This window comes from Leguminivora glycinivorella, chromosome 11, assembly GCF_023078275.1.
Source record: "Leguminivora glycinivorella isolate SPB_JAAS2020 chromosome 11, LegGlyc_1.1, whole genome shotgun sequence".
NCBI lineage: Eukaryota > Metazoa > Arthropoda > Insecta > Lepidoptera > Tortricidae > Leguminivora > Leguminivora glycinivorella.
In genome coordinates, this window is record NC_062981.1 from 14415693 (window position 1) to 14441495 (window position 25803).

General features: G+C 40.0%; 2 protein-coding genes across 6 annotated transcripts in view; one reads left to right on the forward strand and one right to left on the reverse strand.

Moving 5' to 3' along the window:
* LOC125230957 (protein gustavus) overlaps window positions 1-10314 on the forward strand; it is a 91468-nt gene extending 81154 nt beyond the window's left edge. For all 4 annotated transcript variants that reach the window (XM_048136268.1, XM_048136266.1, XM_048136269.1 and 1 more), the window contains 4 exons: window positions 1158-1460; window positions 3217-3478; window positions 5876-6131; window positions 7207-10314. In XM_048136268.1, coding sequence (XP_047992225.1) covers window positions 1270-1460; window positions 3217-3478; window positions 5876-6131; window positions 7207-7343 — 846 coding nt within the window. In that variant the 5' untranslated portion in view covers window positions 1158-1269 and the 3' untranslated portion in view covers window positions 7344-10314. The remainder of the gene's footprint in view (window positions 1-1157; window positions 1461-3216; window positions 3479-5875; window positions 6132-7206) is intronic.
* A 934-nt stretch (window positions 10315-11248) lies between these two features.
* LOC125231426 overlaps window positions 11249-25803 on the reverse strand; it is a 29288-nt gene continuing 14733 nt past the window's right edge. For both annotated transcript variants that reach the window (XM_048136880.1, XM_048136879.1), the window contains 4 exons: window positions 23440-23605; window positions 13399-13594; window positions 12325-12457; window positions 11249-11826 (listed from right to left, as the gene is read on the reverse strand). In XM_048136880.1, coding sequence (XP_047992837.1) covers window positions 11695-11826; window positions 12325-12457; window positions 13399-13594; window positions 23440-23605 — 627 coding nt within the window. In that variant the 3' untranslated portion in view covers window positions 11249-11694. The remainder of the gene's footprint in view (window positions 11827-12324; window positions 12458-13398; window positions 13595-23439; window positions 23606-25803) is intronic.

A 25803-nucleotide genomic window follows, 5' to 3' on the forward strand; every position in this document is an offset into this window, starting at 1 on the left:
CCTACCTACATAGCATTGTTGTAAATTTACGACTTATCTTTATTTGTAAACTCAAACATAGGCAGATAGGCACCGACCTCATGCTGCAATGACATCATAGATACGCAACTTATGCTCCTGTCGGCATATCAATTACAATGATCGCTTGCAACGTCATTATTATTTAGAAGTCGGCGGGCTTACCGCGCGGAGCAATTATATATATATAATTTTATTATATGACATCATAGTTGAGGAAAAACATAAAACCACTGTACATAAGTCATAACCTTGGTAGTACGTTAGCCTCAGAACTAAGCAGCCAGGGGCATGTTAACCTTGGATTTTGAGCGGCGACTTTCACGGTTAGACGGTCGTTTTAAGATGAGCCCGATCCGCCATCAATGACGACACCGCCAGTCTCTAGGCAGCCAGACCGCTCACGCGGTTCGTCTTCGTCCGCTTACCAGAACTCAAACAATAGCACTTTTAATTGCCTCCACACGATTACTGGAATCGAAATCGGATCGTCGTCATCTTACAATTTACTCAGGAAAATTTTTTATCTTCAATTCAGCACCAATATTTTTATTAAATACTTATTTATCATCTCATCAATCATCAATAACTTTTTAAGGAAATGAATACACCGTTTTCGTCCTTATAATAATATCTTAACATCACGATAAGCTAGTAGGCAGCAACAAAGTTACAGTACAGAATCTAATGTTAAGTATTATAGTATTATAGATAAATATAGGAGTGGGTTGTATTTTCCCACGCTTTTACGATATCGGGTCGGGCGTGCGATCTGAAGTAGCTTTATACAATCGTATACCTGTCAGTGCCAAGGGTTCGAATCTAGGTTCTAATTCGCAACTGCTTATCCGGGGATAAGCTAGACCGAAATACGTGAATATTCCAAGCCAAACCTATACGTATTAGCGAAGTATTTTATTTATAAATAGAGCTTCGTACTAACCTAACCCAACTTAACCTTGACTAGGTACTCATAAAACGCGGCCCTCAAATCATTTACAAGGTATCTGCTGTCAAGATTGAATAGATAAATGCCAATTTTTTTTCAACCGGCCCTTTCGGTAATTAACTTCCTCGGAGGTCTGTCCATAGTTTATTTATTCAATATACAATATGAATAGTGTAATGATTGATTCCAGGTACAAGAGCGGGGTGCGCTCAGTGAGGAGCGGGGCTGGCGGCGGCGCGGAAGAGGCGCGGCGCGGCGGCCTCAAGGCGCTGCCGAAGCGCGCCCGCACCCGCTGCAGGGGCATGAACATGGGGCAAAAGCTGTCCGGCGGTGTCAAATCGGTGTCGCGGGAGTGCTCGGCGCCGTACAAGGCGGTGGTCGCGCGCGAGCTGGCGCCGGAGCCGCCGCGGCCGGCGCGCCTCGACGCGCTGCTCGACGCGCCGCCCGCGCATCCCGAGATGCAGCTCAAACATGCCTGGAATCCGGGCGATAGGTGAGCTACCTTTTTTATCGACAACTTTACCTGATCACGTGGTTATCGCGCTATAGATCCATATATCCCTGTATGTACAATTTACAAATTGTCGTTGGTATAATATCCTACTCGCACATTGGAGCGGCGTGCGTCCAATGACCACCTATGACTGAAGATGATGTAGGTACTGTTCGTTTCCATGAAGCTGAGTTACTTTTATTCAGGAATTATGCTCCTGGTCCCTGCTCAAATCATTTCAAACAGTGTAAATTTGTAAAGTCAAACAAATCTCATTAATTACCTACATGCGGTATGCATTTTCAAAGTCCAACATCTGAGTGCACATCACCGAAAAATGTAATATTTCACGCCTTACGTTCCACTGAATAACTTGATTTACTTTCGTGAAACGTTCAATTGAGCTATCAAAGTGAAAATAAAACTAGTAATTCGAGTTACGGAACATATAAGATTGCTCGGGCTTGTGATTCCAATTTCCGAAAACCTTTATTTTCTGTTGTGAACCCTTGCGTGCGTCTTCGTCTACCCGTAACATGCAATGTATGTTAATCAAATAGTCCCAGCTTTGAGTCTCTTACCCGAATTGCCCGAAACTGGACAGTTACGTATCTAGATAATTTATCACTGAGTGGACACCCACAGAGCAATCTCAGTTATCCTTTCTCGGTTCCCTTGAGATATACATCTGTATGAGGTCGCGTGGAATGCTGGGAATTTATGAGAAGTTGTATGCGAAGTTTCTGTCATTTTTCGATGGAATCTCAAATGTAAAAATCTCCTAGTGCTTGATATTCTAACGCCTTACACTTTTACAATTCAAATTGACATTATACTTGGGCAGTCATGTCATGAGTATACCTTTTTCAAATTAAAACAATTCGTTGTCTTAACGTCATTTCATCCAACTGTTGTGCAAACGAATAGTCTCCATACATAAGCTGTAAATGCCAATACAGTACTGTTGACCTGATTTACTACACACTCAAACATCTGGATACGTACGACGTAACTCCAGTAGTGAGAGTTACTCCGCGTCCCAATTCTGGATTAGCTCAATAGGGTCGCCTCTAAACGAGCTATTTTAAACCCCCATAAACGGATTACCCTCTGCCCTAACAGATGATTATGGTAAAATATCGTGTCCCAGAATTTTTCCCATTCATGTTCATCGTACGGTAAAAACGTTAGCATTTCAATGGATCTCGTTTCGTTACGATTGTTATCCTGGCTCTACGCGACATACGAGCACCTACGCCAAATATATTTTAAATATGAATGATTTAATGTGTTCCTTAGTTGTAATACTATTGACCTCCGCTTTTCTACCATAATGTCCTCGTTGTGAAGCTATGTGCGTATTGCAAACAAACTGTTCTAAATATGGATTAGTAAACAAATGTTACAGTCCGTTTGGACTCGTTTCCAGCTCAATTTGGCTGAAATGAAACAAGCATGCAACATGCATATTATTATCATTTTACATAAGAGATAGAGACCTACGGATAGTTAAAGATTTCGTTAAATTTTATTGTATGGGAAGTTCCATAGACGTCTGCTGCGTGACGATGATGTGGCTGTCAAATGTGGTTGATGCAACTGGCCCTTAGATGCCAATGTTTCTCTTATATTTAACATACCCAACATTTATGGTGTTGTGAGTGAGATTCGAAAGGAAGATATGAATTCTAGTTTTTCTTCTGTACATTCTCCTTTTTACAAATAAAATTAAACAAAAACCTCCGTCTAATTTCAGATCACTAAACATATTCGTAAAAGAAGAGGACGCGTTAACGTTTCACCGGCACCCGGTGGCGCAAAGCACAGACTGCATTCGCGGGCGCACCGGCTACTCGCGAGGCCTGCACTGCTGGGAGGTGGTGTGGCCGTCACGCCAGCGAGGCACGCACGCCGTCGTCGGCGTGGCGACGCAGCACGCGCCGCTACACTCCGTCGGCTACCAGAGTCTAGTCGGCGCTACGGATCAGAGTTGGGGATGGGACCTCGGGAGAAATAAGGTGAGACATGATAACATTAAGGTTTCCTTCGCGACGGCTACGATGTGGTTTACTGTTTAATCCTACTCACACGCGAGTGACTAAATACACTTAAGTGTTAACCACAATAGAGGCTTCTGATCACAGCGTCGGTTTAACTATTTCCAAATTGAACCTATACATTTTGACTAGACTGATCGCTTAGAAGGTAAAAATGAGCTTCCCTACGGAATCCAACGAATCTTAACTTTGAACAGATTTTACACTACTAATGTGTCGAAATGTCGTAATTGTTCAGTAAGTTCTAGAAGATCCACTACCATATCTACTTAAATCTAATTTGATTGGGAGTTGCTTGTACAGACTTGATTCAAGATGTCTATATGAAATAAATAAAGTTTTGGCAACAGTTGAATGTACATTAAAACGATTCCGTGCTGTGAAGACACCGCAGTCGTAAGTTAGCAATTCTTCATAATGGAAAAAACCTCCGTGCAAAGCCAGGATTACCATGATGAATTACTTTATAGCATGCCGCGTTCCCCAAACGGATATTTTGTTAGCCCGCTTGTCTAAGCAAAAGCATCCCTCTTAAACCAATTTCCTTTAGCGTTATCACGATGATCATGCATAAAATATTTTCCACATAACTCTTTCCAAGATAAGCAGCAACAATTTTGAAACTGTAAATGCAAATGAACCACTTAGCAGCATATTTCCCTCACTGGTTAATTCACAACATGGTTCTTAGTCATTGTTACGTAGCTCGCAAACAGAATAGCGAACTATTTTAGCTTTTCTGCTATGTGGAGAGCGTAATTCCCCGTAATTCTCGCTAATCTCGCTCGCTTGCTTAATGTCGAAATAGAGAGAGGCGTCTAGAGAGCATGGCACAGTTCTCATACTAAAGCTCCCCCTAATTTATTACCAAAGTACCAACTTCTCTATGAAACTGTTTTGCGATCGATTGACCATTTGATGGATTGATGTTGCCAATAACATTCGGCGTCGATTAGTATTTGCGCACTGAATTAGTAACATTTAGTTTCCTGTTTTGTAGATATTGACGAATAATTTATTGGTTGTTTCCAGTCTGAATGTCAATTAGTGTTTTGATTCATTTGTGATAGCAGCACAACGATCTCGATAGCAGGATTATTACGTAATCATTGATAGGGGCATAGATTTAGTATTTTAGTAGCACGTTATAATTATAACTTTTTCCTGATCGGCTGAACTAATTACGGTAATCAAACTATCATTTTAATAATGATATAATTATTTTAGTTAGTATCTCAAATATAAATCAGTATTACCTAAATAGGTAATACTGATTTATATTTGGTATTTTTTTTTATTCATTAAATAATGAAGTCGGTATGCAATGGTATAAATGTGTATTATTATTTTAAAGTTCGTGTTCACCCAGAACGTTTTACTAAGGAATTTGTTTTATGCCGTGTATTTTGACATCGTAATCGTAACTTGCAACGCCAACAAAACGCAATATAGCGTGACGACAAGTTCAGCGATAGAACGTCACCAAGGTTTATACGTGCCATACTTTAACCTCACTAGTTTACCTGGGATTAGTTCAAAACTTGCAAGCTTACAGTCCCCTTTCAGATAGAGGTTCAAAATGTGTAATATTATTTTAAACATCTACACAGTAGTGCAAAGTAACTATAAAAATATAGAATGAATTGGTCTAGTTAACCTCCTGACGATTAAATTCGGCAGGATTAAATCTAACTCTGTCAATTTGAAAAAAGTTAAATCTTAATTGGGGTTTCCTAATTAGTGTAAATGTCTTCAGGGAGTAAAGGCGGTTACTCTAACAAATACACTTAATAAACCTGAATTACACAACAATAAAGTTTTAGATTTGGTAATGGTAGTATACCTTCTTAGCCTTAGCACAACTTCTCTCGGGCGTGAGGCCATACATCAAGCGCGACTGCAAGTATGGACGCCAGTAGGTATGGGATTTTTTAAATATAACCTAGAGAATAAGAATATAGACCCTAGACGACCCGGAACAGATATAACTGGAGAAAATTGATTAGGAAAGCCGACCCCAAATAAAAATGGGATAAGGCCAGAAGAAGAGAGAGTAAATAAAAGTTGTTTTCGGAATATATATGACGCTCAGCCAGGCAATCATGGTCGCGCGATAAACGATAAAACATCGGGCCGTCCCTATCGCACTAACACGATAGGGACGGCCTGCTGTTTTACCATTATCGCGCGACGCTATGACATAATTATAATCAGTGATCATAATAAATGTCATCAGAATGACGTAAGTCACTAAGAACGTCGCAAATCCGTGCGATCTCTGCATAATGATTGAAATGAGTACGGTCGTTTGGCATGATATAAAGAAGTAGTATTAAAGATGCGGGCACAACGTTCCAGGTGTACCACAACGCGAAAGGCACGGGCGGCAGCGGCACGACGTACCCGGCGCTGCTGCGGCCCGACGAGCAGTTCATGGTGCCGGACCGCGTGCTGGTGGTGCTCGACATGGACGAGGGCACGCTGGCCTTCTGCGCCGACGGCCGCTACCTCGGCGTGGCGGCGCGCGGCCTGCGCGGCAAGACGCTCTTCCCCATCGTGTCCGCCGTCTGGGGCCACGCCGAGATCACCATGAAGTACATCGGCGGACTAGATCGTGAGTACACACATCTACTGCTATTTATTTGTATAGTGGCTGCGAAACGAACCGAGTGCCGGGTTCATATCGGTATTTGTATTGCTGTTGCACCCGTGTAAATGAGACATTTTACGAAACCGGATACTGAGAAGCTATAGTAGCCGCTAATTTATGGTTTTATCAAAGTTTGTGTAATGATGAATACTATAGTACCATAATACCATAAGTATTTGTTTTGTATGAGATAATCTTGGTCAATAACATTTACCTATAGGTTAGCACCCATTGTTAAAAAACCTTGTAATGACCGACTGATATTAGACGGATCTTGAGAAAGAAGCAACAGTTAATTACAGAATTATTACAATCATGGTTTTTATCCCGTTCAATTAAATATTATACTTGAACAACGATTACGCTTGTTTATGCCAGATTAACTCTGTGTGTGTGTGTAACAAAGTAAATCAATAATCGTTTGACAATGTATGGAAGCGCCGAGCTCGATATACGTAGATAAGGTAGTCAATAGAGACAATACGTCCCGAAATGTTATCGTTTGGTTAAACCAGACGGGGTTGTTTATTTGAATTCAAATAGGTGTTTTTTGTTATTATAATGTGTTTTGGAGATAGCTAGAGATGTCTCATCGGATGTATTTATTTGAAGGATACGTCAATAGAATGGAAGCGTATTGTAAATTTGTTGATAATATTGTACGGTTTCAAAGTTTTGTTCCGGTTATATTGAGTTGTGAAAGAATGGATTTACGAGAAAAGTTTTGTATCAGGGGAGAGTGAACATTGAAGTGGAAATATGAACAGAATCGTTATATGCTCGTATACTGGTAGTAGTCGTAATATGTTACTCTTCGACGGACGGTTATTTATTTAGATGTTAATTATATCTGTCGTCAGACATGTAGTTTTATTAGATCGTGTCATTCACGGAGTCATCTGTTTCCGTTCGTATCGTTATAATCGGATCGGAAGGTTTATCGTTTACTTTTGCACCGGTTTTAGACTGATGAAGTCGAAGTAGTTTTTTTTGGTAATCTGTTGTGTTTTCTCCGCTAACGTATCGTGTCGTGTTGCAGCGGAGCCGCTGCCGCTGATGGAGCTGTGCCGGCGCGTGATCCGGCAGCGCGTGGGGCGCGCGCGGCTGCGCGCGGCGGCGTCGCGGCTGGCGCTGCCGCCCGCGCTCACGGCCTACCTGCTGTACCGCGCGCCCTAGTACCACGTCACGGCCACGCGCCAGCGCCGTCTGTGCGCCACCCCCGCCCGCCCGGCAGACACGCCCCACGGGGATGATACGTAAATTCATGTATTTTTACTTTAAGATATTTCGTTCACTTTTAGTCAAAAGTAGTTTCGACATCCGGTCCGTCTAACCCAAGATTCGGCCCGCGGGGCCGGCGCTCGATTGACGCGAGATTATCTCGCCGCGCAGTATACTGTCCGCCCTTCTATCGTCCGATACGATTAAAAGGACGCGTGATCTATGTCGCGACGACAGACTGTCGAACCGGTCGCGTGCCGGCCCCGCGGCGTCGTTATTCCGAAGCGGTCTTCGCGGTATGTACGAGTGCGAAGTCTTAACGCTTCACATGTATAGAAAACGATTTTATCATATTTTCCGTTGCGATATCGAATGAAAAAAAACCATTACGCGCTTGAAAAAAATAATAAACATCCTTTAAACGTAGAACTCCACATATTCAACCCCATAAAATTTCCGATACGGAAACTGAGGCAAAAATGATCGCAAAATCTCACAAAACGTAACTAATTTTTTTCATAAAGCGACCGAACGGCTCGAGTAAAAATATATGAATTTTTAATTTAGTTCGGATGTATAACCCCGCAAACTACGCGAGTGGAATTCGTATGTACAAGCTCACGAGCCCGTCCGTAGACTACGCCCGTGATTAGGCGTCCGCCGAATTAGCTCAACATGCAGAACTTGTTCGAACGCTTTTGACTGCCCGTTCTATCGCTCAGATTTAGGAAATTAGAAGACTACTTATAATGTGACTACAGACGCGTGTGTACGTCCCACGCACACACATCTTTAACAACAAATACATATTGAGCATGTCATTAGACAATTTTGATCTAATCGAATAAATAAAACTAGCTAATTTTTTATATTTTGTTCTCCAAGATGTGTATGTGTGTGGAAACACCATCAAGTTTATTAAATAATATGACGAATTGAGTTATTGAGCGATAGAATCTTCTACCAATAAATGTCTTCAATAGAAGCATTTTGACGAGTGCATACGCAATGAGAACGGTGTTTCAATGCAGATGTGTCATTTTTTCACTAGAATTTTAACGTCTATTCCGAATGACAGACCTTGCACTGACTGATTTTTTTATAGATATAATGACGTAGTGGCTAAAGTAAAAGTAGCTACGAATATTGGACGTTTGAAACCTATAACACCAAACAAATATTATAACAATCTGATCATAGAATACAATTTGATTATTTTGATTTGCATACATTAAATTTATTTTTATTTCAATAATTACTGTGATAATATTTTATTAATAAAAATCAGAATTTATATAAATAGTCATGAATTATTTTTTCAAACGTTTAAGTTTGCAATGATATCGATATCTCCTACGCTCCGAGAGGGTACTTCTCATAAGATTAATGTATATCGCCTAATTAATTTCGAAAGTGTGATGGTGGGCTAGTTCCGGGTATCGTTACCTCGAATCGCGACGAATTGAAGATTTATATACGACACTATTTATAAGTTAGATGTGGCAGTAAATATTGCGACGTGTTTACATTGTCCTGTAACGCAAGCCGCACGTTTTAAAGCCATATTGATCTCTTAAAAAATGCGATTTCTGCCGTGACTCCTGATATGGACGAGTGGCGGCAGAGAGCCGCGTTTCCTCGTTAAGAAGTATATGTTAGAACAACAGGCGCAGCGCCCGCGTCGGCGCCGCTCTAGGCCAGTGTGTATCGTTGGCGATCTTACAAACTATTATATAGCTCACTAAGCGACTGGTTTATTTTTTAGTTTAGTACCTTTAATTCCTATGTAAAAAACGTGTGAGTGTGTAATGTATATAATATACGCATTAATCCGCAGGAAGTTAACATGTCACCCGGGGATTATTTTAGATGTACATTTCTGAACTTGCTTTAAGACGATTCCTAGTATGTATTGGTATGATTTGCAAGTCGATCGCTCCTCGTCAAGTCTTCTGTTTTACGACTTAGTATGTAGATTGCAATTAAAGATAAATAGTATCGTGAAAGCACTGTACTAATCGACTCGTCAGCCATTTTTGACCCAAATTAGTTGTATCGTAACCTAAAAATGTGTAAGTACTTCCATTTTAATAAGAATTTTTTCGTATATAGACGTACGGCATGTAGGCGTCCCTCGTGGAATCCACTTTTGTACGATGTTGATATTCCCATTTTATCTCCGATATAAATATATATTAGACGTGCGCCGTTTAGTTGACTGTCGGGAGATGTTATTTTTTAACGCAGCATTATTTTGTAATAGTCGTCAGAGTTTCATGTGAATATCGACATGTTATACGTAAATAGACGATGATAAACTGCCAAATGCGATGATTGTGTGCGAGCGAGTGAGTGCGAGAATGTGCGAGTGCGTGGAGACGGAGCGAGCGTGCGAGGCGAGGAACGAGTGGCGAGGGATGTGCGAAGAAGCGAGACAGAAGGATATTTTCGTTGCGTAAGTGATATAATCATGATATACACCAAACTTGATGTAACTGTTGCCACGGCCCCTTACGATAAACCCCTCACTGAAGGACCAACGATTTCTCGTTTCGAAATACCCGAAGTATAGTTTGTTTGCATTCGAATTCTTTCATCTTACCTCCCACTTCTGTCTCATATCCCAATAAGGGGTTTACTGTAAAGGATTGTCACGTTAGTAGCAAAAAGTAACCATTTGAATTGTATGAACCGTCTTTAGTCCTGTATATATAGTTTATCATTTTGCGGTGTTTAATGATTACATTATAAGTGGAAATGCATTTTAGTTTTATAAGTTTAGGCAATATTTTTAAAAGATCATTTCTAACGGATAACTACGATTGACAGTCGGAATCTCTTAGATACAATGATTTAAAAAAAATAGGAAAACGATTGGAATAAATATAAATGGTTAAGAAAATAATAAATGATAAAGAATTGAAAATAGTTTTTTTATTGCTTTATATAAATTATGTATGTATATCCTAAACAATGCAAAACCTTATCCTATTTAAACACTGGTCCCATGCAAAGCTATCGGCTATAAAAACGAACAAAAGCACTCCCGTGCAAATAAAAGAGACACGGCGATTTTGATAGCTCACCGCTGGGCAAGTAACTATAAACATCGCCGTGTCTCTTTTATTTGCACGGGAGCGACTATCTTTTGTTCGTTTTTATAGCCGATAGCTCACAGCTTGGTAGTTCGCGGTGGGACCAGTGCCTAAATCCAAATTGTGATCCATGCTACAGCTAGCTAAATCTATAAGTTCATAGAACTAAAAACTAATATTCGTTGAGCAAATTGCCGATTAGAAAGGACGGATTTCAGAATAAACTGCAGCTACTTTTGCAAAAAGAAAAAAAACTTAACTTTATTTGATACAATAACTTTAGCTCCTCTAGCATGGGAGCAAGATAGTTCACAATAAAATTGGCTAAGCGGGCGAGGAGCTCTAAATGAGTAAATGTCGCCATTCATATTCTCTTATCACTAAATTTGTGTTCAGTTATCACAGTTCAAGTAAACAATTCATTTTCTGCTTACTCAGGAAATAAGTCTTTAATTTCCTAAGTAGAAATAATTATTTGTTATACAAGGGGGCAAAGTTGTATTTTAACGCCGAGTGCGGAATTGAAAAACGAGCAAGTGAAAGGATTCTATAGTTGAACCACGAGCGAAGCGAGTGGTTCTAAAATAGAATCCTGAACTTGCGAGTTTTTTAACACACGAGAAGTAAAATACATTTGCACCCGAGTGTAACACAAAACTTTTCGCCTCACTATAGCGAGGAAACTACAACGCAAACTGCTTCCAGAAGTTCCACAGGTGGTAAATCATCTTTATTACTAGATTAACCTACTTTTATCAATTTTAAAGCAGTTAATTTGACTTTATTCAAGGTCAAATTACTTTACCCACTAGCGGATAAAATGCGTTTTTACCCGCTGATATTAAAGGACAAAACACGTGTTTCCGAGCTAGTGAGGGGAAAAGTCAATTATACCTGTAAGATACATTAAAATAGGTTGAGATGACAAACTGCTCCAGCCATCCATTTGATTATGGAGAGACGTGGATAAAAGTCAATCTACAAAAATGTGGAATATTGGAGGCCATTTGTTTTACGATTCGCCATCTAACAAGAGGTATGAAATTGCGAACCAGTCGCGCATAAAGACATGTTCAAGTACATAGCTAAGATAACAATCGTTGATCATCAAAGCTAAATAGTCACGGACTTTTCGCAGCACTTCAACCCCATCTTTAATTTGGAGTTTGTTATCATTCGATTGTCATCTTAACTAGGATCCTGATCGTTGTTTATTCGAAGAGAGTATGGTGTTCCAACACCGTGTCATCGACTATGATGATGGTTTCCTCGGAGAGGTCGACGGGCAGGTCTATCTGCGCCTTTAGCTCCTGCAGACCTCCAATCAGGTCAACCAGTGACGCCTGAGAAGGGAAATAAGTCATTAGATCTAATGTAGGTAAGTTTTACTAGATGGCAGCAGAAGAATGGTTATAAAATAAAAACAACAGCTGGTAACTTGTACAAGAGCAAAATGGGCGTTATGCATTTGATACAGGAGCATATTTTGGTATTTTTAACTCTTTGGACCCAATACCCGACGTGGGCGCGTTTATATCATGAACCTTAATCGATAGCGGCAAAATACTTGCCATCATACTTAAAACAAAAATATCTGCAATAAGAATTACTGTTCAAAATCGAATGACCAGAAACAAGCGTCAAATGGTCTAATGGGTTAACGAAATGAATATACAAATATAAAAATGTATTTATAGTTATATGTAGCTTTTGCACACATGAAGGTTGATATTGTAGTAGTAGTAGCAAGAATTTTGGATTTGGACAGTAACCGCGTGCGTCAGTTGATGTCTTTAGTAGTCAAAGAGTTGTAGTCCGTTACGTATGTAATGCCTTCTTACCTTTGTTTCTTCGAAATCCTTGAGCACACTATCCATATCCAATTCATCGCCATCGAATGGCCCGACCAGCATCTTTAGGTTGTCCGGAAGCAGGGAGGTATCCACATTACCAGTGTTGGGATCTTTTAGTATTCTGAAAACATAGTTTGGCTGTTAAGATGATGATGGAATGGTGGTTCAGACGGCAGATGGAATAGCGGTCCAGAGAGCGTGAGTAACGTGAGATAAGTCTCACCTGAGACAATAATATTTCCGGTTTAAATGTATTCTAAAAGCATTTCTTTGCAGACGTTTATGTTTGTAAAACCTTTTCCAGTGCTGTCCAAACTATAATGTATTCCCGAAAAATCTAAATATAATAAAATTAATCTAATTTTGACGCCTCCAAGCCATCATGGCGAGGCGCTCCACTCGCGCCTTGTCAACCCAGCATGTGACATACGACTCCCGCGAACGACCTGTCGTTACCTGCTGGGATAGTGACGACAGGAGTCTCATACGCCACGCTACGTGGGCAGACTTGTCTAAAGCGTCTCTTACGGCTCAGCCACGACATTATCCGATCGCGATATCGGGATGCGGTGCAAGGATACATTCAAGCGAGACAAAGCGATGGGACTTTTCATTCGCACGATGCTGCCGCGCTTAGACCAATGTCGTGGCTAGGCCGTTACGCTTATACTCCCGTGTGCTGAGGGTCAAGTTTGCTCACCTGAGTATCCGGTAGCGGGTGATATCGGGTCCAGTGAGCGCGGTGAGCGTGGGCGCTTTACGGCCCAGCCACGACATTGGTCTAAGCGCGAGAGCGGTGAGCGACAGCCATACGTGCGAATGAAAGTCCCATCTCTGTGTCTCGCTCCAATGTATGGAGCGCCGCTCACCGCTGTCGCGCTTAGACCAATGTCGTGGCTGAGCCGTTAGCCTCCATGGCCCGAAGCTCCACGCGCGCCCAGTCTACCCGCAGGAAAGTGTGTGTGAACCGCAGCCGCAGACCACGTGCCACCCACCTACTAGGGTACACGAACTTCAAGTGTCGCCCAAGACAGTCCACTTCTAAATATATTTTAAGCTTACCTGAGTATCCGGTAGCGGGTGATCTCAGGCCCAGTGAGCGCGGTGAGCGTGGCCAGCGTGGGCGCTCTAGCCTCCATGGCGCGGCGCTCCACGCGCGCCCAGTCTACCCGCAGGGAGAGTGTGTGTGAGCCGCGCCCGCGGACCACGTGACGCGCGCCTATTAGGCTACACGAACCGGCGAGGGACATGTATTGCACTGAAAATCACACATTATGCTGAGATTGCTAAGTACACATAAAAAATATAAAACTGAAGTGAGCACATGTAAAAGGCAGACTACCGAGCCGTTCCAAGGGCATCCCATAAGAAAAAGAAAAACATATTCTTACTAAATATTTTTCTTGTTCTCATTTATGCGATGACCTTACAAGGTAATGTGTTAGGGCTATTGGCATTGCATGTCACTCCATGGCATCATGCGTGAAGCAGTGATCGTCACCAATACTCGTAATCTTAGAGCGTGCGCAGACAGTTCGTTCTGTCAGGCGTTCTGTCAGAGTTCCGTGACCGTTGACCGCTCAAGAGTTCCAACGCACACAGGCGGCGCTCAAAGTCTCGCGTTCTGGTTTCGTTTGTGTCTTTGTACATGCAACATGTCACTGGAAAGTTCGTTTTCCTATGAAGAATGATTGCTCTTGTCATGGGGTCTCATCCGGAACATCGTATAATTAATGTCAAATCAAAATCATAGATGGCGCTACGTGCCACGATTAGCCATTATGACCTATTTATTCAATAAATTTAAAGGTCTCAAAGGTATTATTTTAGTCTCATGCATTAAGAATATCATTAATTTAATACACAAATCCACACAAACACGAATTCAATGCAATATTTTTCAAAATTCGAATCTAAAATTTATTACACGACTGAATACAACATCAGCAAACTCGCATTGAACGTTATTGAGTCGTCTAAGTATTATTACCTCTCGTCACTAGATGGAGTGACTGTGCATAACGTACGTGATATAATTAGAATAGCCACTTGAGTGCGGGCTAGTCATACGCTCAAAAAACCAGTGTAAGGGCGCTCTCCGGAACCATGATCTTCTTACGCGTCTGGACGGCACATTTTAGACTGGTTACGTAGCCGTATTCAACTCGTGTGCACTCCGTAACCACACGGTATCGTTAATGAAACTTATGAATGAATGGCGTTGTTGGTAAAACGAAAAGCAATATGTGAAGCCTGGCGTCCACTAAGCGATTCGTCACTAATGCACAAGTAGCTACTCGCGATCGAGCGCTCTCTATATTTCTCTAGTTTCGGACTTCTGATGCGACCGAGCGGCACCGCCCCCGACTGCGCGATGGCAATAAACACAAAAATCACAAATTTGAATTCGTGCTTGCCTACCTTATCGTGTTAGTTCTTCATTATTAATAAATCATTTTAATTGTTGAATGTTGATTAGAACTGTTATCTGGGACATTTTTATTTTTGTCAAAGTTGTACGTCCACCCGACTTTTTTTGAATTTGGAAATTTTTACGTGGTTTCCACTCAGAATTGTGAGCTCTTTCACTCCTAATAGGAAAAAAAAGTCTCCAAAGTTTTTTTCCATTCCGTTACCATTTTTAGGGTTCCGTAGTCGACTAGGAACCTTTATAGTTTCGCCATGTCTGTCTGTCCGTCCGTCCGTCCGCGGATAATCTCAGTAACCGTAAGCACTAGGGATGTACCGACTAGTCGCCGACTAGTCGGGAAAGCCGACTATCCGGCCACATTTGTAGTCGGCGATTAGTCGGCGACTAGTCGGCAAAAAAGGCCGATTAGTCGGCACTTGATAAATGATACGAAAATAGTACAAAAATAAATTATCGGATGATTTATGGTCGTATTATGTACGTAGGTATTCGTTATGCCTTTGTTAGTCAAAAGAATAAATATCTGTAATCATCAGTCATTAATGACCTACCTAAGACTATCGGTTTCATAGGCAGGACCATTATCTATTTTAAGCTAAAAAATGGAAAATGTGTAAAACTATTATTGACATTTGAACCTGAACAAAATATGAAAAGCGCGATAGAACCCAAAAAATGACATTTCAAAAATTCTGGTGAAATTAGTCGATAATTATGTTCTGGCCGACTAGTCGGCCGACTAATCGGCCACCCAAGCGCCGACTAGTCGGTAGTCGGCCTAGTCGGCCAAATCACTAGTCGGTACATCCCTAGTAAGCACTAGAAAGCTGAAATTTGGTACTAATATGTATATCAATCACGCCAACAAAGTGCAAAAATAAAAAATGGAAAAAAATGTTTTATTAGGGTACCCCCCCCCCCCCCCCCTACATGTAAAGTAGGGGCTGATATTTTTTCATTCCAACCTCAACGTGTGATATATTGTTGGATAGGTATTTAAAAATGAATAAGGGTTTACTAAGATCGTTTTCTGATAATGTTAATATTTTCGGAAATAATCGCTCCTAAAGGAAAAAAAAGTGCGTTCCCCCCCCTCTAACTTTTGAACCATATGTTTAAAAATTATGAATAACCTAACCACAAAATTAAAATTTTGAAAAAACCCCCGACCGCGACATAGTGGACCGATTTTCATGAAACATGGCTAAGAACACTCCCGACTAACTCAGCTTTCAAACAAAAAAAACTAAATCGAAATCGGTTCACCCGTTCGGGAGCTACGGTGCCACAGACAGACACACACACAGACAAACAGACAGACAGACAGATAGACAGACAGACAGACAGACAGACAGACAGACAGACACGTCAAACTTATAACACCCCGTCGTTTTTGCGTCGGGGGTTAAAAAAATTACAAAAGTAGAACTTTATAAAGACTTTCTAGGAAAATTGTTTTGAACTTGATAGGTTCAGTAGTTTTTGAGAAAAATACGGAAAACTACGGAACCCTACACTGAGCGTGGCCCGACACGCTCTTGGCCGGGTTTTTTTTCATACGTTTTGTATGGCAGTAACGGAATGGAAGGTTTGAAAAATGTATGGATATCTTAAGACATTTTTTTTACTTCCTATCAGGCAGGATCGAAAGACCTTGAGATTCTGAGTATGAATCGCGTAAAAAACACCCATGTTACAAAAAAACAGGGGTGAACAACTTTAAAAAAAATGGCTCATCTGGCCGGCAGCCATAAGGCCATAACAGATAATAGTAATTATGTGTTGAAATGAAATGAAAATGAAATATTTATTTTTCAAGTAGGCATATTACAATGAACATGTGAACGTCAAGGTTCAGTAAATAACTAATTTCGGTGTTTTTCTCAATTTCATGAGTAAAAATTACTCTAGACAATGAAATAAAACTATGGAAACGTTAATTAATCCGTTTCCATAATTTTATTTCATGAGTAACTATCGCGGTAACCGAAGACAATATTACTCTAGAAAATGTTTTGTCAAATACCTAGCTACATTACCTTTTATTTTTTATATTAAGTACATGTATTTGTTTACTTAATAATATACATTTCCATATTTATACATTGAAATAGATATCATACACGAAAGGAAAAACGACACCGACGACGGTTTTTCCCACATTTCTAATTAACTACGCGCCTGCTTTCGAGTGCTTTAAATTTTAATAAACCAACTCATTCTTTGATTGGGGGCTCGGGCCTCTCAAGGTCAGTGCAAATGTGATGCGTAGAATAGGTACTAGTATAGGTAGGTAGGGGCGCGGGGCGCGGGGCCGCGACTAAATCTTGTTCATTCACATCCGCTTGCATGTGTCGCGGATAGAGCGAGTACGTAAGCGGCGAGCACACATACTAACCGCGCGGAGGCCGTTTGCCACCCTGATGTATATACACTGGTCAAAAAGAGAAATAAAAAAACAAAGTGTGATGTAAAGCTGCATTTTTGGTATGTTATTTGGGGTCCTTGGGGGAATGTAGGACTATATTTTGCAAGCAAAAAAATGGTGTGCTAACTTCGTAATTAAAAAAAAAAAGTAAAAAAATCTGACTTTTTTTGGTTTTTGCCGTTTTATTAAAAAACTATGCATTTTTGGTCAAAAGTTGCTTTGTAATGTTGAAAGCGCATTAAATTCCAAACAGTTTGACATCTTTTTTATCAATGTCCGTCAAATATTTTTTGAGATATGAAGCGTCAAAAAAAGAGCATTTTCCCCCTTTCTATGAAAATATTCGTTTTGTTAAAATTTTGAGACAGATATCAGCAAAACAACTCAGGCTATTACATAAATTGTAAAATAAAAATGTAGAAAATTTCACTAGCTTTCATTTAAGACCAAAAGAGTGCCAGTTATTTAAAAGAATAGGATTATATCATAAGTCTAGTATAACTGGATCAGAAATAATCGGTGGATGGTAATGGCCAAATGGGATAGTTTACATATATTTACAGGAGGCGTAGCGGAGAACGAATTATTATTATTTGGGGGCTGTTCAAGTATTACTCAGACACATATTTGCGTATATCAAATCAACATTTATTTAGTAGTTTATAAGTTAAGTTTACGGTCAGAAAGACCTCAGGATCGCCGCTTGGCGGAAAAAAATATTTACGAGTAGAAAACCCTCATTAATTGAATCAGATTGTTCCGAAATTGTTCTTATACGGACTGGTTTTTAAAGCATATCACTGAGAGTCAATAACATCGATGCAATCTCACGAGCGTTGTCGTGGACGTGCCCGAATCATAGTATTCTCCGTTTAACGAAATATCAGTACATACATAGTATATGTTGTATTGCACGCGCAGGTCTCTCACCGCCGCGCAGGTGTAGTCGGACCATAACTCGACGGTATACACGCTTGTACAAAAACTGAGGAACAGCTGTCTTTTTACGCTGTCATTACATTTGGCGAATCTTCTAGCCAACATGTTTGCCCTTACTGCGGTGGCTCGCCTCTGCCTTTCTATGTCCTCCTGGTCTTTTAAACTGGACAACAAGATGTGGCCAAGATATTTGACTTCGTGTACTCTCCGCAATTGATCTCCATCAAGCAAAAGAGGTGGTACATGTGTGAGCATATGTGCTGCCTCCATGAGCATAAATTCAGACTTGTCCGGATTGTATCTCATGTTATGCTGGCTGGCGTATCTCTCGCATTCTGCAACTAACTTACGCATAGCTCCCACAGATGGTGCTAGTAGGACCATATCGTCTGCATATGCGATGTGATTTATTATTTGCCCATTGATGGAGCAGCCAACCTCGGTACTGGTCAAAGCCTGCGACAGCCCATCCATGTACACGCTGAAGAGAGCCGGAGATATACTGCCTCCTTGTCTCACGCCACCGTTTAGCCCGCTGGCTGTGGACAGAGTTGACTTCCATCTTACTACGTTTTTCTGCTGGGAATACCACTTCTCCAGTATCTTAATAATTGGCGTGGGCGCTTTCCGTTCCCGTAGTTTATTCCACAGCAATTGATGGTCAAATACAACTCAAGTGGACTTTCTATCACTACAGGAGTTGTGCCATCAAGATGCAGAACCAGGACCCTCAAAAAGGAAAAAGTAAAATGTAACTAATTCTGTTTTATTTTTCTAATTTACTAAACTTCAAAATTTTACTGTATTTTATTTCTTCATTAGTAATAGTCAAATCGATGCAAAGTTAGCTTAGACAATTTTTTCAGATAAACGGATATCAAAGAAAGTAAGATCGAATAGATAGCACTTTCAACCTAAAACTTTTAGCGTAAACTATTTTACCTTAACCAATCTACCAGACTCATGGCTTCTCTATTTATAGATTTTTTTGTTTACCAAAGTAACTATTCGTCTTACTGACCTTTATTTGCACTAAAATTAAAGCAAAATAAATTTTATACAATGTTATATTGCAATATATATCATATCATGAAGTATTTTGCAGATATTTGTCTAAAAATATTGGCAAAACGCTACATTTTATAAATGCGTCAAAAATTAACCTTTTTTAACGCTTCATATCTCAAAAACTATTTGACGGACATTGATAAAAAAGATGTCAAACAGTTTGAAATTTAATGCGCTTTCAACATTACAAAGCAACTTTTGACCAAAAACGCATAGTTTTTTAATAAAAAAATAAAAACCAAAAAAAGCCCGATTTTTTTACTTTTTTTTTTAAATTACGAAGTTAGCACACTTTTTTTTTGCTTGCAAAATATAGTCTTACATTCCCCCAAGGACTCCAAATAACATACCAAAAATCCAGCTTTACATCACACTTTGTTTTTTTAGCCGATTTTCATGTAAGATTTGACCGGTGTAATACCTCTATGTACCTAAATGAATTTATTAGTGTGAGAGACCCTTACGAATAACATACAAGTTAGTGTCAAGTGATTGACTGCACATGTCAAAACAAAAAACATTAGGAATTGGTCACACACGTGTTCAGTAATTATCTTTGGTAAAGGCAGTCACACACATGTTCAGTAATTATCTTTATTTTTTTAATAACTCGATAACCGTAAGAGTTAAGTTTCTTAGAGACATTAAATTCATTTGATCTTCCCTTAAAGTTAACAGAATTCAATAAAAACAGTGTGTATAACAAATAACAATTTTATTTACATGATTTATTTTAACTTGCATTAATATACTGTTCTCGAACATATTGTATCGATAAACTACCTCTCTAGTCGATCTGTGTCGATACTAACCCAACGAAGTAACTTTTCTAAGACGTCACCAGGTCACCACGCGTCCTTTTCTTTAGGGTGCTATAGAAAAGGATACCTATAGTTTTCTTTGTTCTTATTTACTGACAGACTTGTTTGACAGATTATATCAATTTATAGAGCAATCAATTTGATTAGTGAAACTAAATAATTTGTTATTCATGTTACCTACTTAAAACTGGAGTTTTAACATCACTATCACTATTACTTCACTATCACTATCATCACTATCACTACATAGTATAAAACAAAGTCGCTTTCTCTGTCCCTATGTCCCTATGTCCCTATGTATGCTTAAATCTTTAAAACTACGCAACGGATTTTGATGCGGTTTTTTTTAATAGATAGAGTGATTCTAGAGGAAGGTTTATATGTAGGTAAAGTACCAAGTACCCGTGCGAAGCCGGGGCGGGTCGCTAGTTTGGTATATAAACAACAATGTGCCACAGGACTCATAATAAAACGGCTCAACATAATTTTTAAGAAAAAAAAACCGTCGCCTTTCGGTTTCTGGTGAAAGCTACTTGCGAATGTTGGATTATGTAGAAATGTGTAAGTATTTTTTAAAACTGCTTTTAATGCTTCAATTATTAGATGGCAACACAAATGAATATACGTATAACGTTAAGGTTTGAGGAGTTTCCTCAATTCCTCATGAATCCGATTACATTATAAGAAATCGAAGCTTGACAAACTTTGACTTGAAAATTCAATATGCTTAACAAACATAACTAAATAAATGTCACTGTTTTGGACTTAAATGCAAGCTTTTCTTCCAAAAATACCAAAGTCACTATAACGGCTCAGCCATGACATTGGTCTAAGCGCGACAGCGGTGAGCGGCGGCCATACATTGGAGCGAGACACAGCGATGGGACCTTTCATTCGCACGTATGGCTGCCGCTCACCGCTGTCGCGCTTAGACCAATGTCGTGGCTGAGCCGTGAGTGTGCCGTTCAGATTTGAGGAGTTCGGTTCTGACTATCATCAGCAGTTCCACTGCACCAAATGTTACTGTTCTGGACGTAAGTGCATGCTGTTCTTATAAAAATACCAAAGTCACTATAAGCGTGCCGTTCAGATTTGAGGAGTTCGGTTCTGACTATCATCAGCAGTTCCACTGTACCAAATGTCACTGTTCTAGACGTAAGTGCATGCTGTTCTTATAAAAAATCGGCCAAGAGCGTGTCGGGCCACGCTCAGTGTAGGGTTCCGTAGTTTTCCGTATTTTTCTCAAAAACTACTAAACCTATCAAAATCAAAATAATTTTCCTAGAAAGTCTTTATAAAGTTCTACTTTTGTGATTTTTTTCATATTTTTTAAACATATGGTTCAAAAGTTAGAGGGCGTCCCCGCACTTGTTTTTCCTTTAGGAGCGATTATTTCCGAAAATATTAATATTATCAAAAAACGATCTTAGTGAACCCTTATTCATTTTTAAATACCTATCCAACAATATATCACACGTTGGGGTTGGAATAAAAAAAATATCAGCCCCCACTTTACATGTAGGGGGGGGGGGGGGGGGGGGGGTACCCTAATAAAACATTTTTTTTCCATTTTTCATTTTTGCACTTTGTTAGCGTGATTGATATACATATTGGTACCAAATTTCAGCTTTCTAGTGCTAACGGTTACTGAGATTATCCGCGGACGGACGGACGGACGGACGGACAGACAGACATGGCGAAACTATAAGGGTTCCTAGTTGACTACGGAACCCTAAAAATGGCAAAGTCACTATAAGCGTGCCGTTCAGGTTTGAGGAGTTTAGGTTCTGGCCATCATCAGCAGTTCCACTGCACCAAATGTCACTGTTCTGGACGAAAGTGCATGCTGTTCTTATTAAAATACCAAAGTCACTATAAGCGTGCCGTTCAGGTTTGAAAAGTTCCGTTCTGACCATCATCAGCAGTTCCACTGCACCAAATGTCACTTTTCCGTACCCAAATGCATGCTGTTCCTTTAAAAACACAAAAATCAGCATATGTATGCCTTTCAGATTCGAGGAGTTCCCTCGATTTCTCCAGGATCCCATCTTCAGAACTGGGTTCTGAGAAAAATGGGACCAATCTGTATGCATATACCTTCAATCAAAAAATTTTTTTTCAAAATCGGTCCAGAAGCGACGGAGATATCGAGGAACAAACATTAAAAAAAATAAAAAAAAACATACAGACGACTTGATAACCGTCCTTCTTGAGAGATGAGGCGACGGTTAAAAATAATACCAATAATAATAGGTGCGTGCTATATTTTACTCAGCAGCCGGCGTAGCCGAATGGCAATTGTCGACACCATATGCCGACAGAAATGTAGTCTAGCTCTGTCGCGCAAGTACGCAACAGCTATAATTAGAGGTAGATAGATACAACGAAACAAATATTATCGTGAGCACGTGTGCATTCGACTACGCACACTGATGAGCGGACCCAGCGCGTACGTACATTGCGAACCACCTGCACGCACACATACAAACCGCGCGGCATACAATCCACTGGTAGGCTATGTCTACAACGCCATCTAGTAATGTCTGACTTTAAACGTGCACATGACGTTGTATGTTTAGTGCGTGAAAGCTAAAACAGATGTCGCAAGATGTTGCAGTTTGATGACTATTTCGACGTAGGATACTGATAAGTTTTGTTGGCCACGCGTGGCTACTGGCGCCATCTAGCTGTTTGAGTGTGGATTAAATTTAGTACACAGGTCTAGAATACTTAGGACGGCGCCCATTTTTAGTATGGGGTTAGGTATCTGTACTAGTATTATTTGATCTGTGCTCTTGTAGAGCTTAGGTACAAGCTTCTAAAAAGAAAATAAAATTAACACAACGCGAGAAAAACAAGGCAAAATTTGTACATGACTAACATGAGTCACGATTTTATGGCATGTTTTTTTTGTATTTATTTATTGCAATTCACATGACCATGTACATTACAGGTTTTACAAGTACTTAAAAGTATAGGTAGGTACACAAATGACACATGAAGCCCTGAGGGGCGCAGCAATAATTAATGTAGGTAGGTAGGAGGCATTTCGCTTATACAATTTGTTAGGTACAATCTTTTTCACGTCATGACGGTGCGCCAACAAATAAGGATAAACAAATGAAACTGGGTCGGCTATGACTAGGTACTTCATAGTAATTAATGATTATAGTAAGTAGGGGTTTAGGCTTTCAATAATGTTCTCTTTTTTTTTTACTGTGTTTATTCATTATCGTTCCATTTATTTACGACGCAAGCTCAAGTGATAATATATCTCTAAAGAAGTGTTACTTTCCCGATATATGCATAGATCCTTTCATTTGCAGCTGTAGTTCAAATAAACAATCAATGAAGTCGTGCGTGACACGTTACTTTTACGTGGATTCACCCAGCTGGGCCCGTACAATAATACTCACAGTTAAAGTTAACCCGGGCACATACGAAGGCTGGCATGGGCGACTTGTTGGTCAGCTTGAGGTCTATGGAGGAGCGAGCTACGGCTCTCACTAATGCGGTCTCGCCGTATGTGGCCAGACCGACCCAGCGTAGGGCGTCGCTACTGGAACATCCGTATAAGCTTATCTGTAAAAAAAATATTAAAAATAACATATATAACTGTAACTATGTTTAACAGATACTGAAAACTCAAGAGTATTCAATTATTTGGAGGCAAATAACATGTTGACTAGTTGCGCCTTATGTTTAGACAACAGATTTCGTCAGCGCATCGCGCTGATCCGCGCAAATCAATCTAGGGCATAAGCCAGCACAAACATAGTGTAGTAGTTGCACTTTACACGGATGGAATACAAATAAGATTTACATATGTGTGCTATAGGTAATATTGTGTATATAAAGAAATATAATTTGTAAATAAATCAGATACCAATTGTCCGTTGGTGTTTCACTACCTCCATACCTAGTAATCCAGGTACTCGGCCTTAGCGTGTGGCTGTACACCTTAGATTCCAAAATCGTTTAAATACGCGCTGAAAACTATACTCCATGTTTTCGAGAAAGTTTATAGAACCCAGGTCTATCAGAACTTAATTAGCTTTTCTCATCTTTTAGGCAGGCGTTTGAAATAGTAGCTTAGGGCGCGAATCGCTAGTAATTTTTATAGACATAACCTGTTAATGCGTCTCTATGGATAAAGTGGGACCTTTTGCTTTGGAAAAGACAAAAATATATTAACACGTTTGACACCAAGAACCCGCCTGGTAAGACTCTTAAACTTTGCTCAGATGCCGAAGAACCCGCTGGGCGAGCTATCGCCGTACAAGCGGAAGGTTTTAAATTACTACCAGTTTCTGACGCAGTGCGTCATTTTTTGTCTGGAAGTAAATGTGTTAAGAATTTAAGATTGCGGCCAGACGACCGGTCTGGCCTAGCGCGTAGTGACCCTGCCTGCTACGCCGCGGTCTCGGGTTCGAATCCCGGTAAAGGCATTTATTTGTATGATGAGCACAGATATTTGTTCCTGAGTCATGGATGTTTTCTATGTATATAAGTATTTGTATTATTTGTGCCGTTTGTATATCCGAGGTCTTATAAAGACTGTATCGTTAAATATGGAGACAACTTTGAGTAGCCGTATTTATTTGCTATTATATTTTTTTCTTATAACAAGACATGGGCTTAATAAGGCACATAATAAGGTACGCATTTTGTCCCAGAAACTCGACGTAAAGCATGTGGTTTAGACAGCATTGACTTAATCCTCCCGAGTACCAATTATGATTTCGGACAAATGCTACTAGAAAATTCACAAAGTGCGTACAAGACGACACAATTGCGAAAAAAAAATGTACAGTGCGAACCTCAACGACACGTGATCCACAAAGCAGAATATCTAGACATAGTCTAGCCACTGTTATTTTTAAAAAATAAAGTTCATGATCTGTGTATGGCGGCCATTTAGAGAATGTGGCATGGCGCTTACGCTATCTCCGACTTTGATGTCGAATTTAACTATCATACACTGTTTATATCTATCTGGTTTAGGCACTGTTCAAACACCATGAATGTGTATTAAACATTGGCCTATGCCTAATTTTTTTTATCTATTTCTCTCATCCTGCTTGTATCAAAAATTTACGGCAATCCGGAACGTTGCTCAAAAATGCGTTTTTTTTTTAATTATATAAATTCACCGCATTTATTCTGCAAGTACCCAATTGAACAACCATGAAGAGGACTCTTAAAAAATATATTTTGGCAGCATATTAACCTTTGTTTGTCGAAATCGTACAAAGAGTCTTTGAGATATTTTCAAATTAAGCCAGATTAGGGGTTGTCCGAAATGTATTTGCTAGACCTTAATGAAAGTACCATAAAGTCCCTAAAATAAAAAAAATATCAGACCTTCTTATATCAAATAGTACTTACCAATACCTTCAGATCATACTCTCGGACCATAATAATACAAAATTATGCACATGTCAACATTTAGACGAGGTTTGTGTTGTCCCTATAATTAACGATACAGTCCTTATAGAGAGAGTACGTCGTAGACGTCGCATCGGACCGATAGATGGCGCCATCGTTCGTTGTAAGTCGCTCCGGCGTCACACCGCCGCGATGTTGGTAGTCCCGTTTTCCCCACCTGCAACATAAGGCTCCTACGCGCCCCGGCCCGCCACCAGCCACCCTCATTGTTTCGTCGAACGCCGAAGTGACCGGTTGTCGCGTATTCCGTTCGAACATTTTTACAGCATGGTGTCTCGAAATTAATCTTTTAGTTTCTATTTCCTTGTTACTCCTGGTCAAACCAGAGTTAT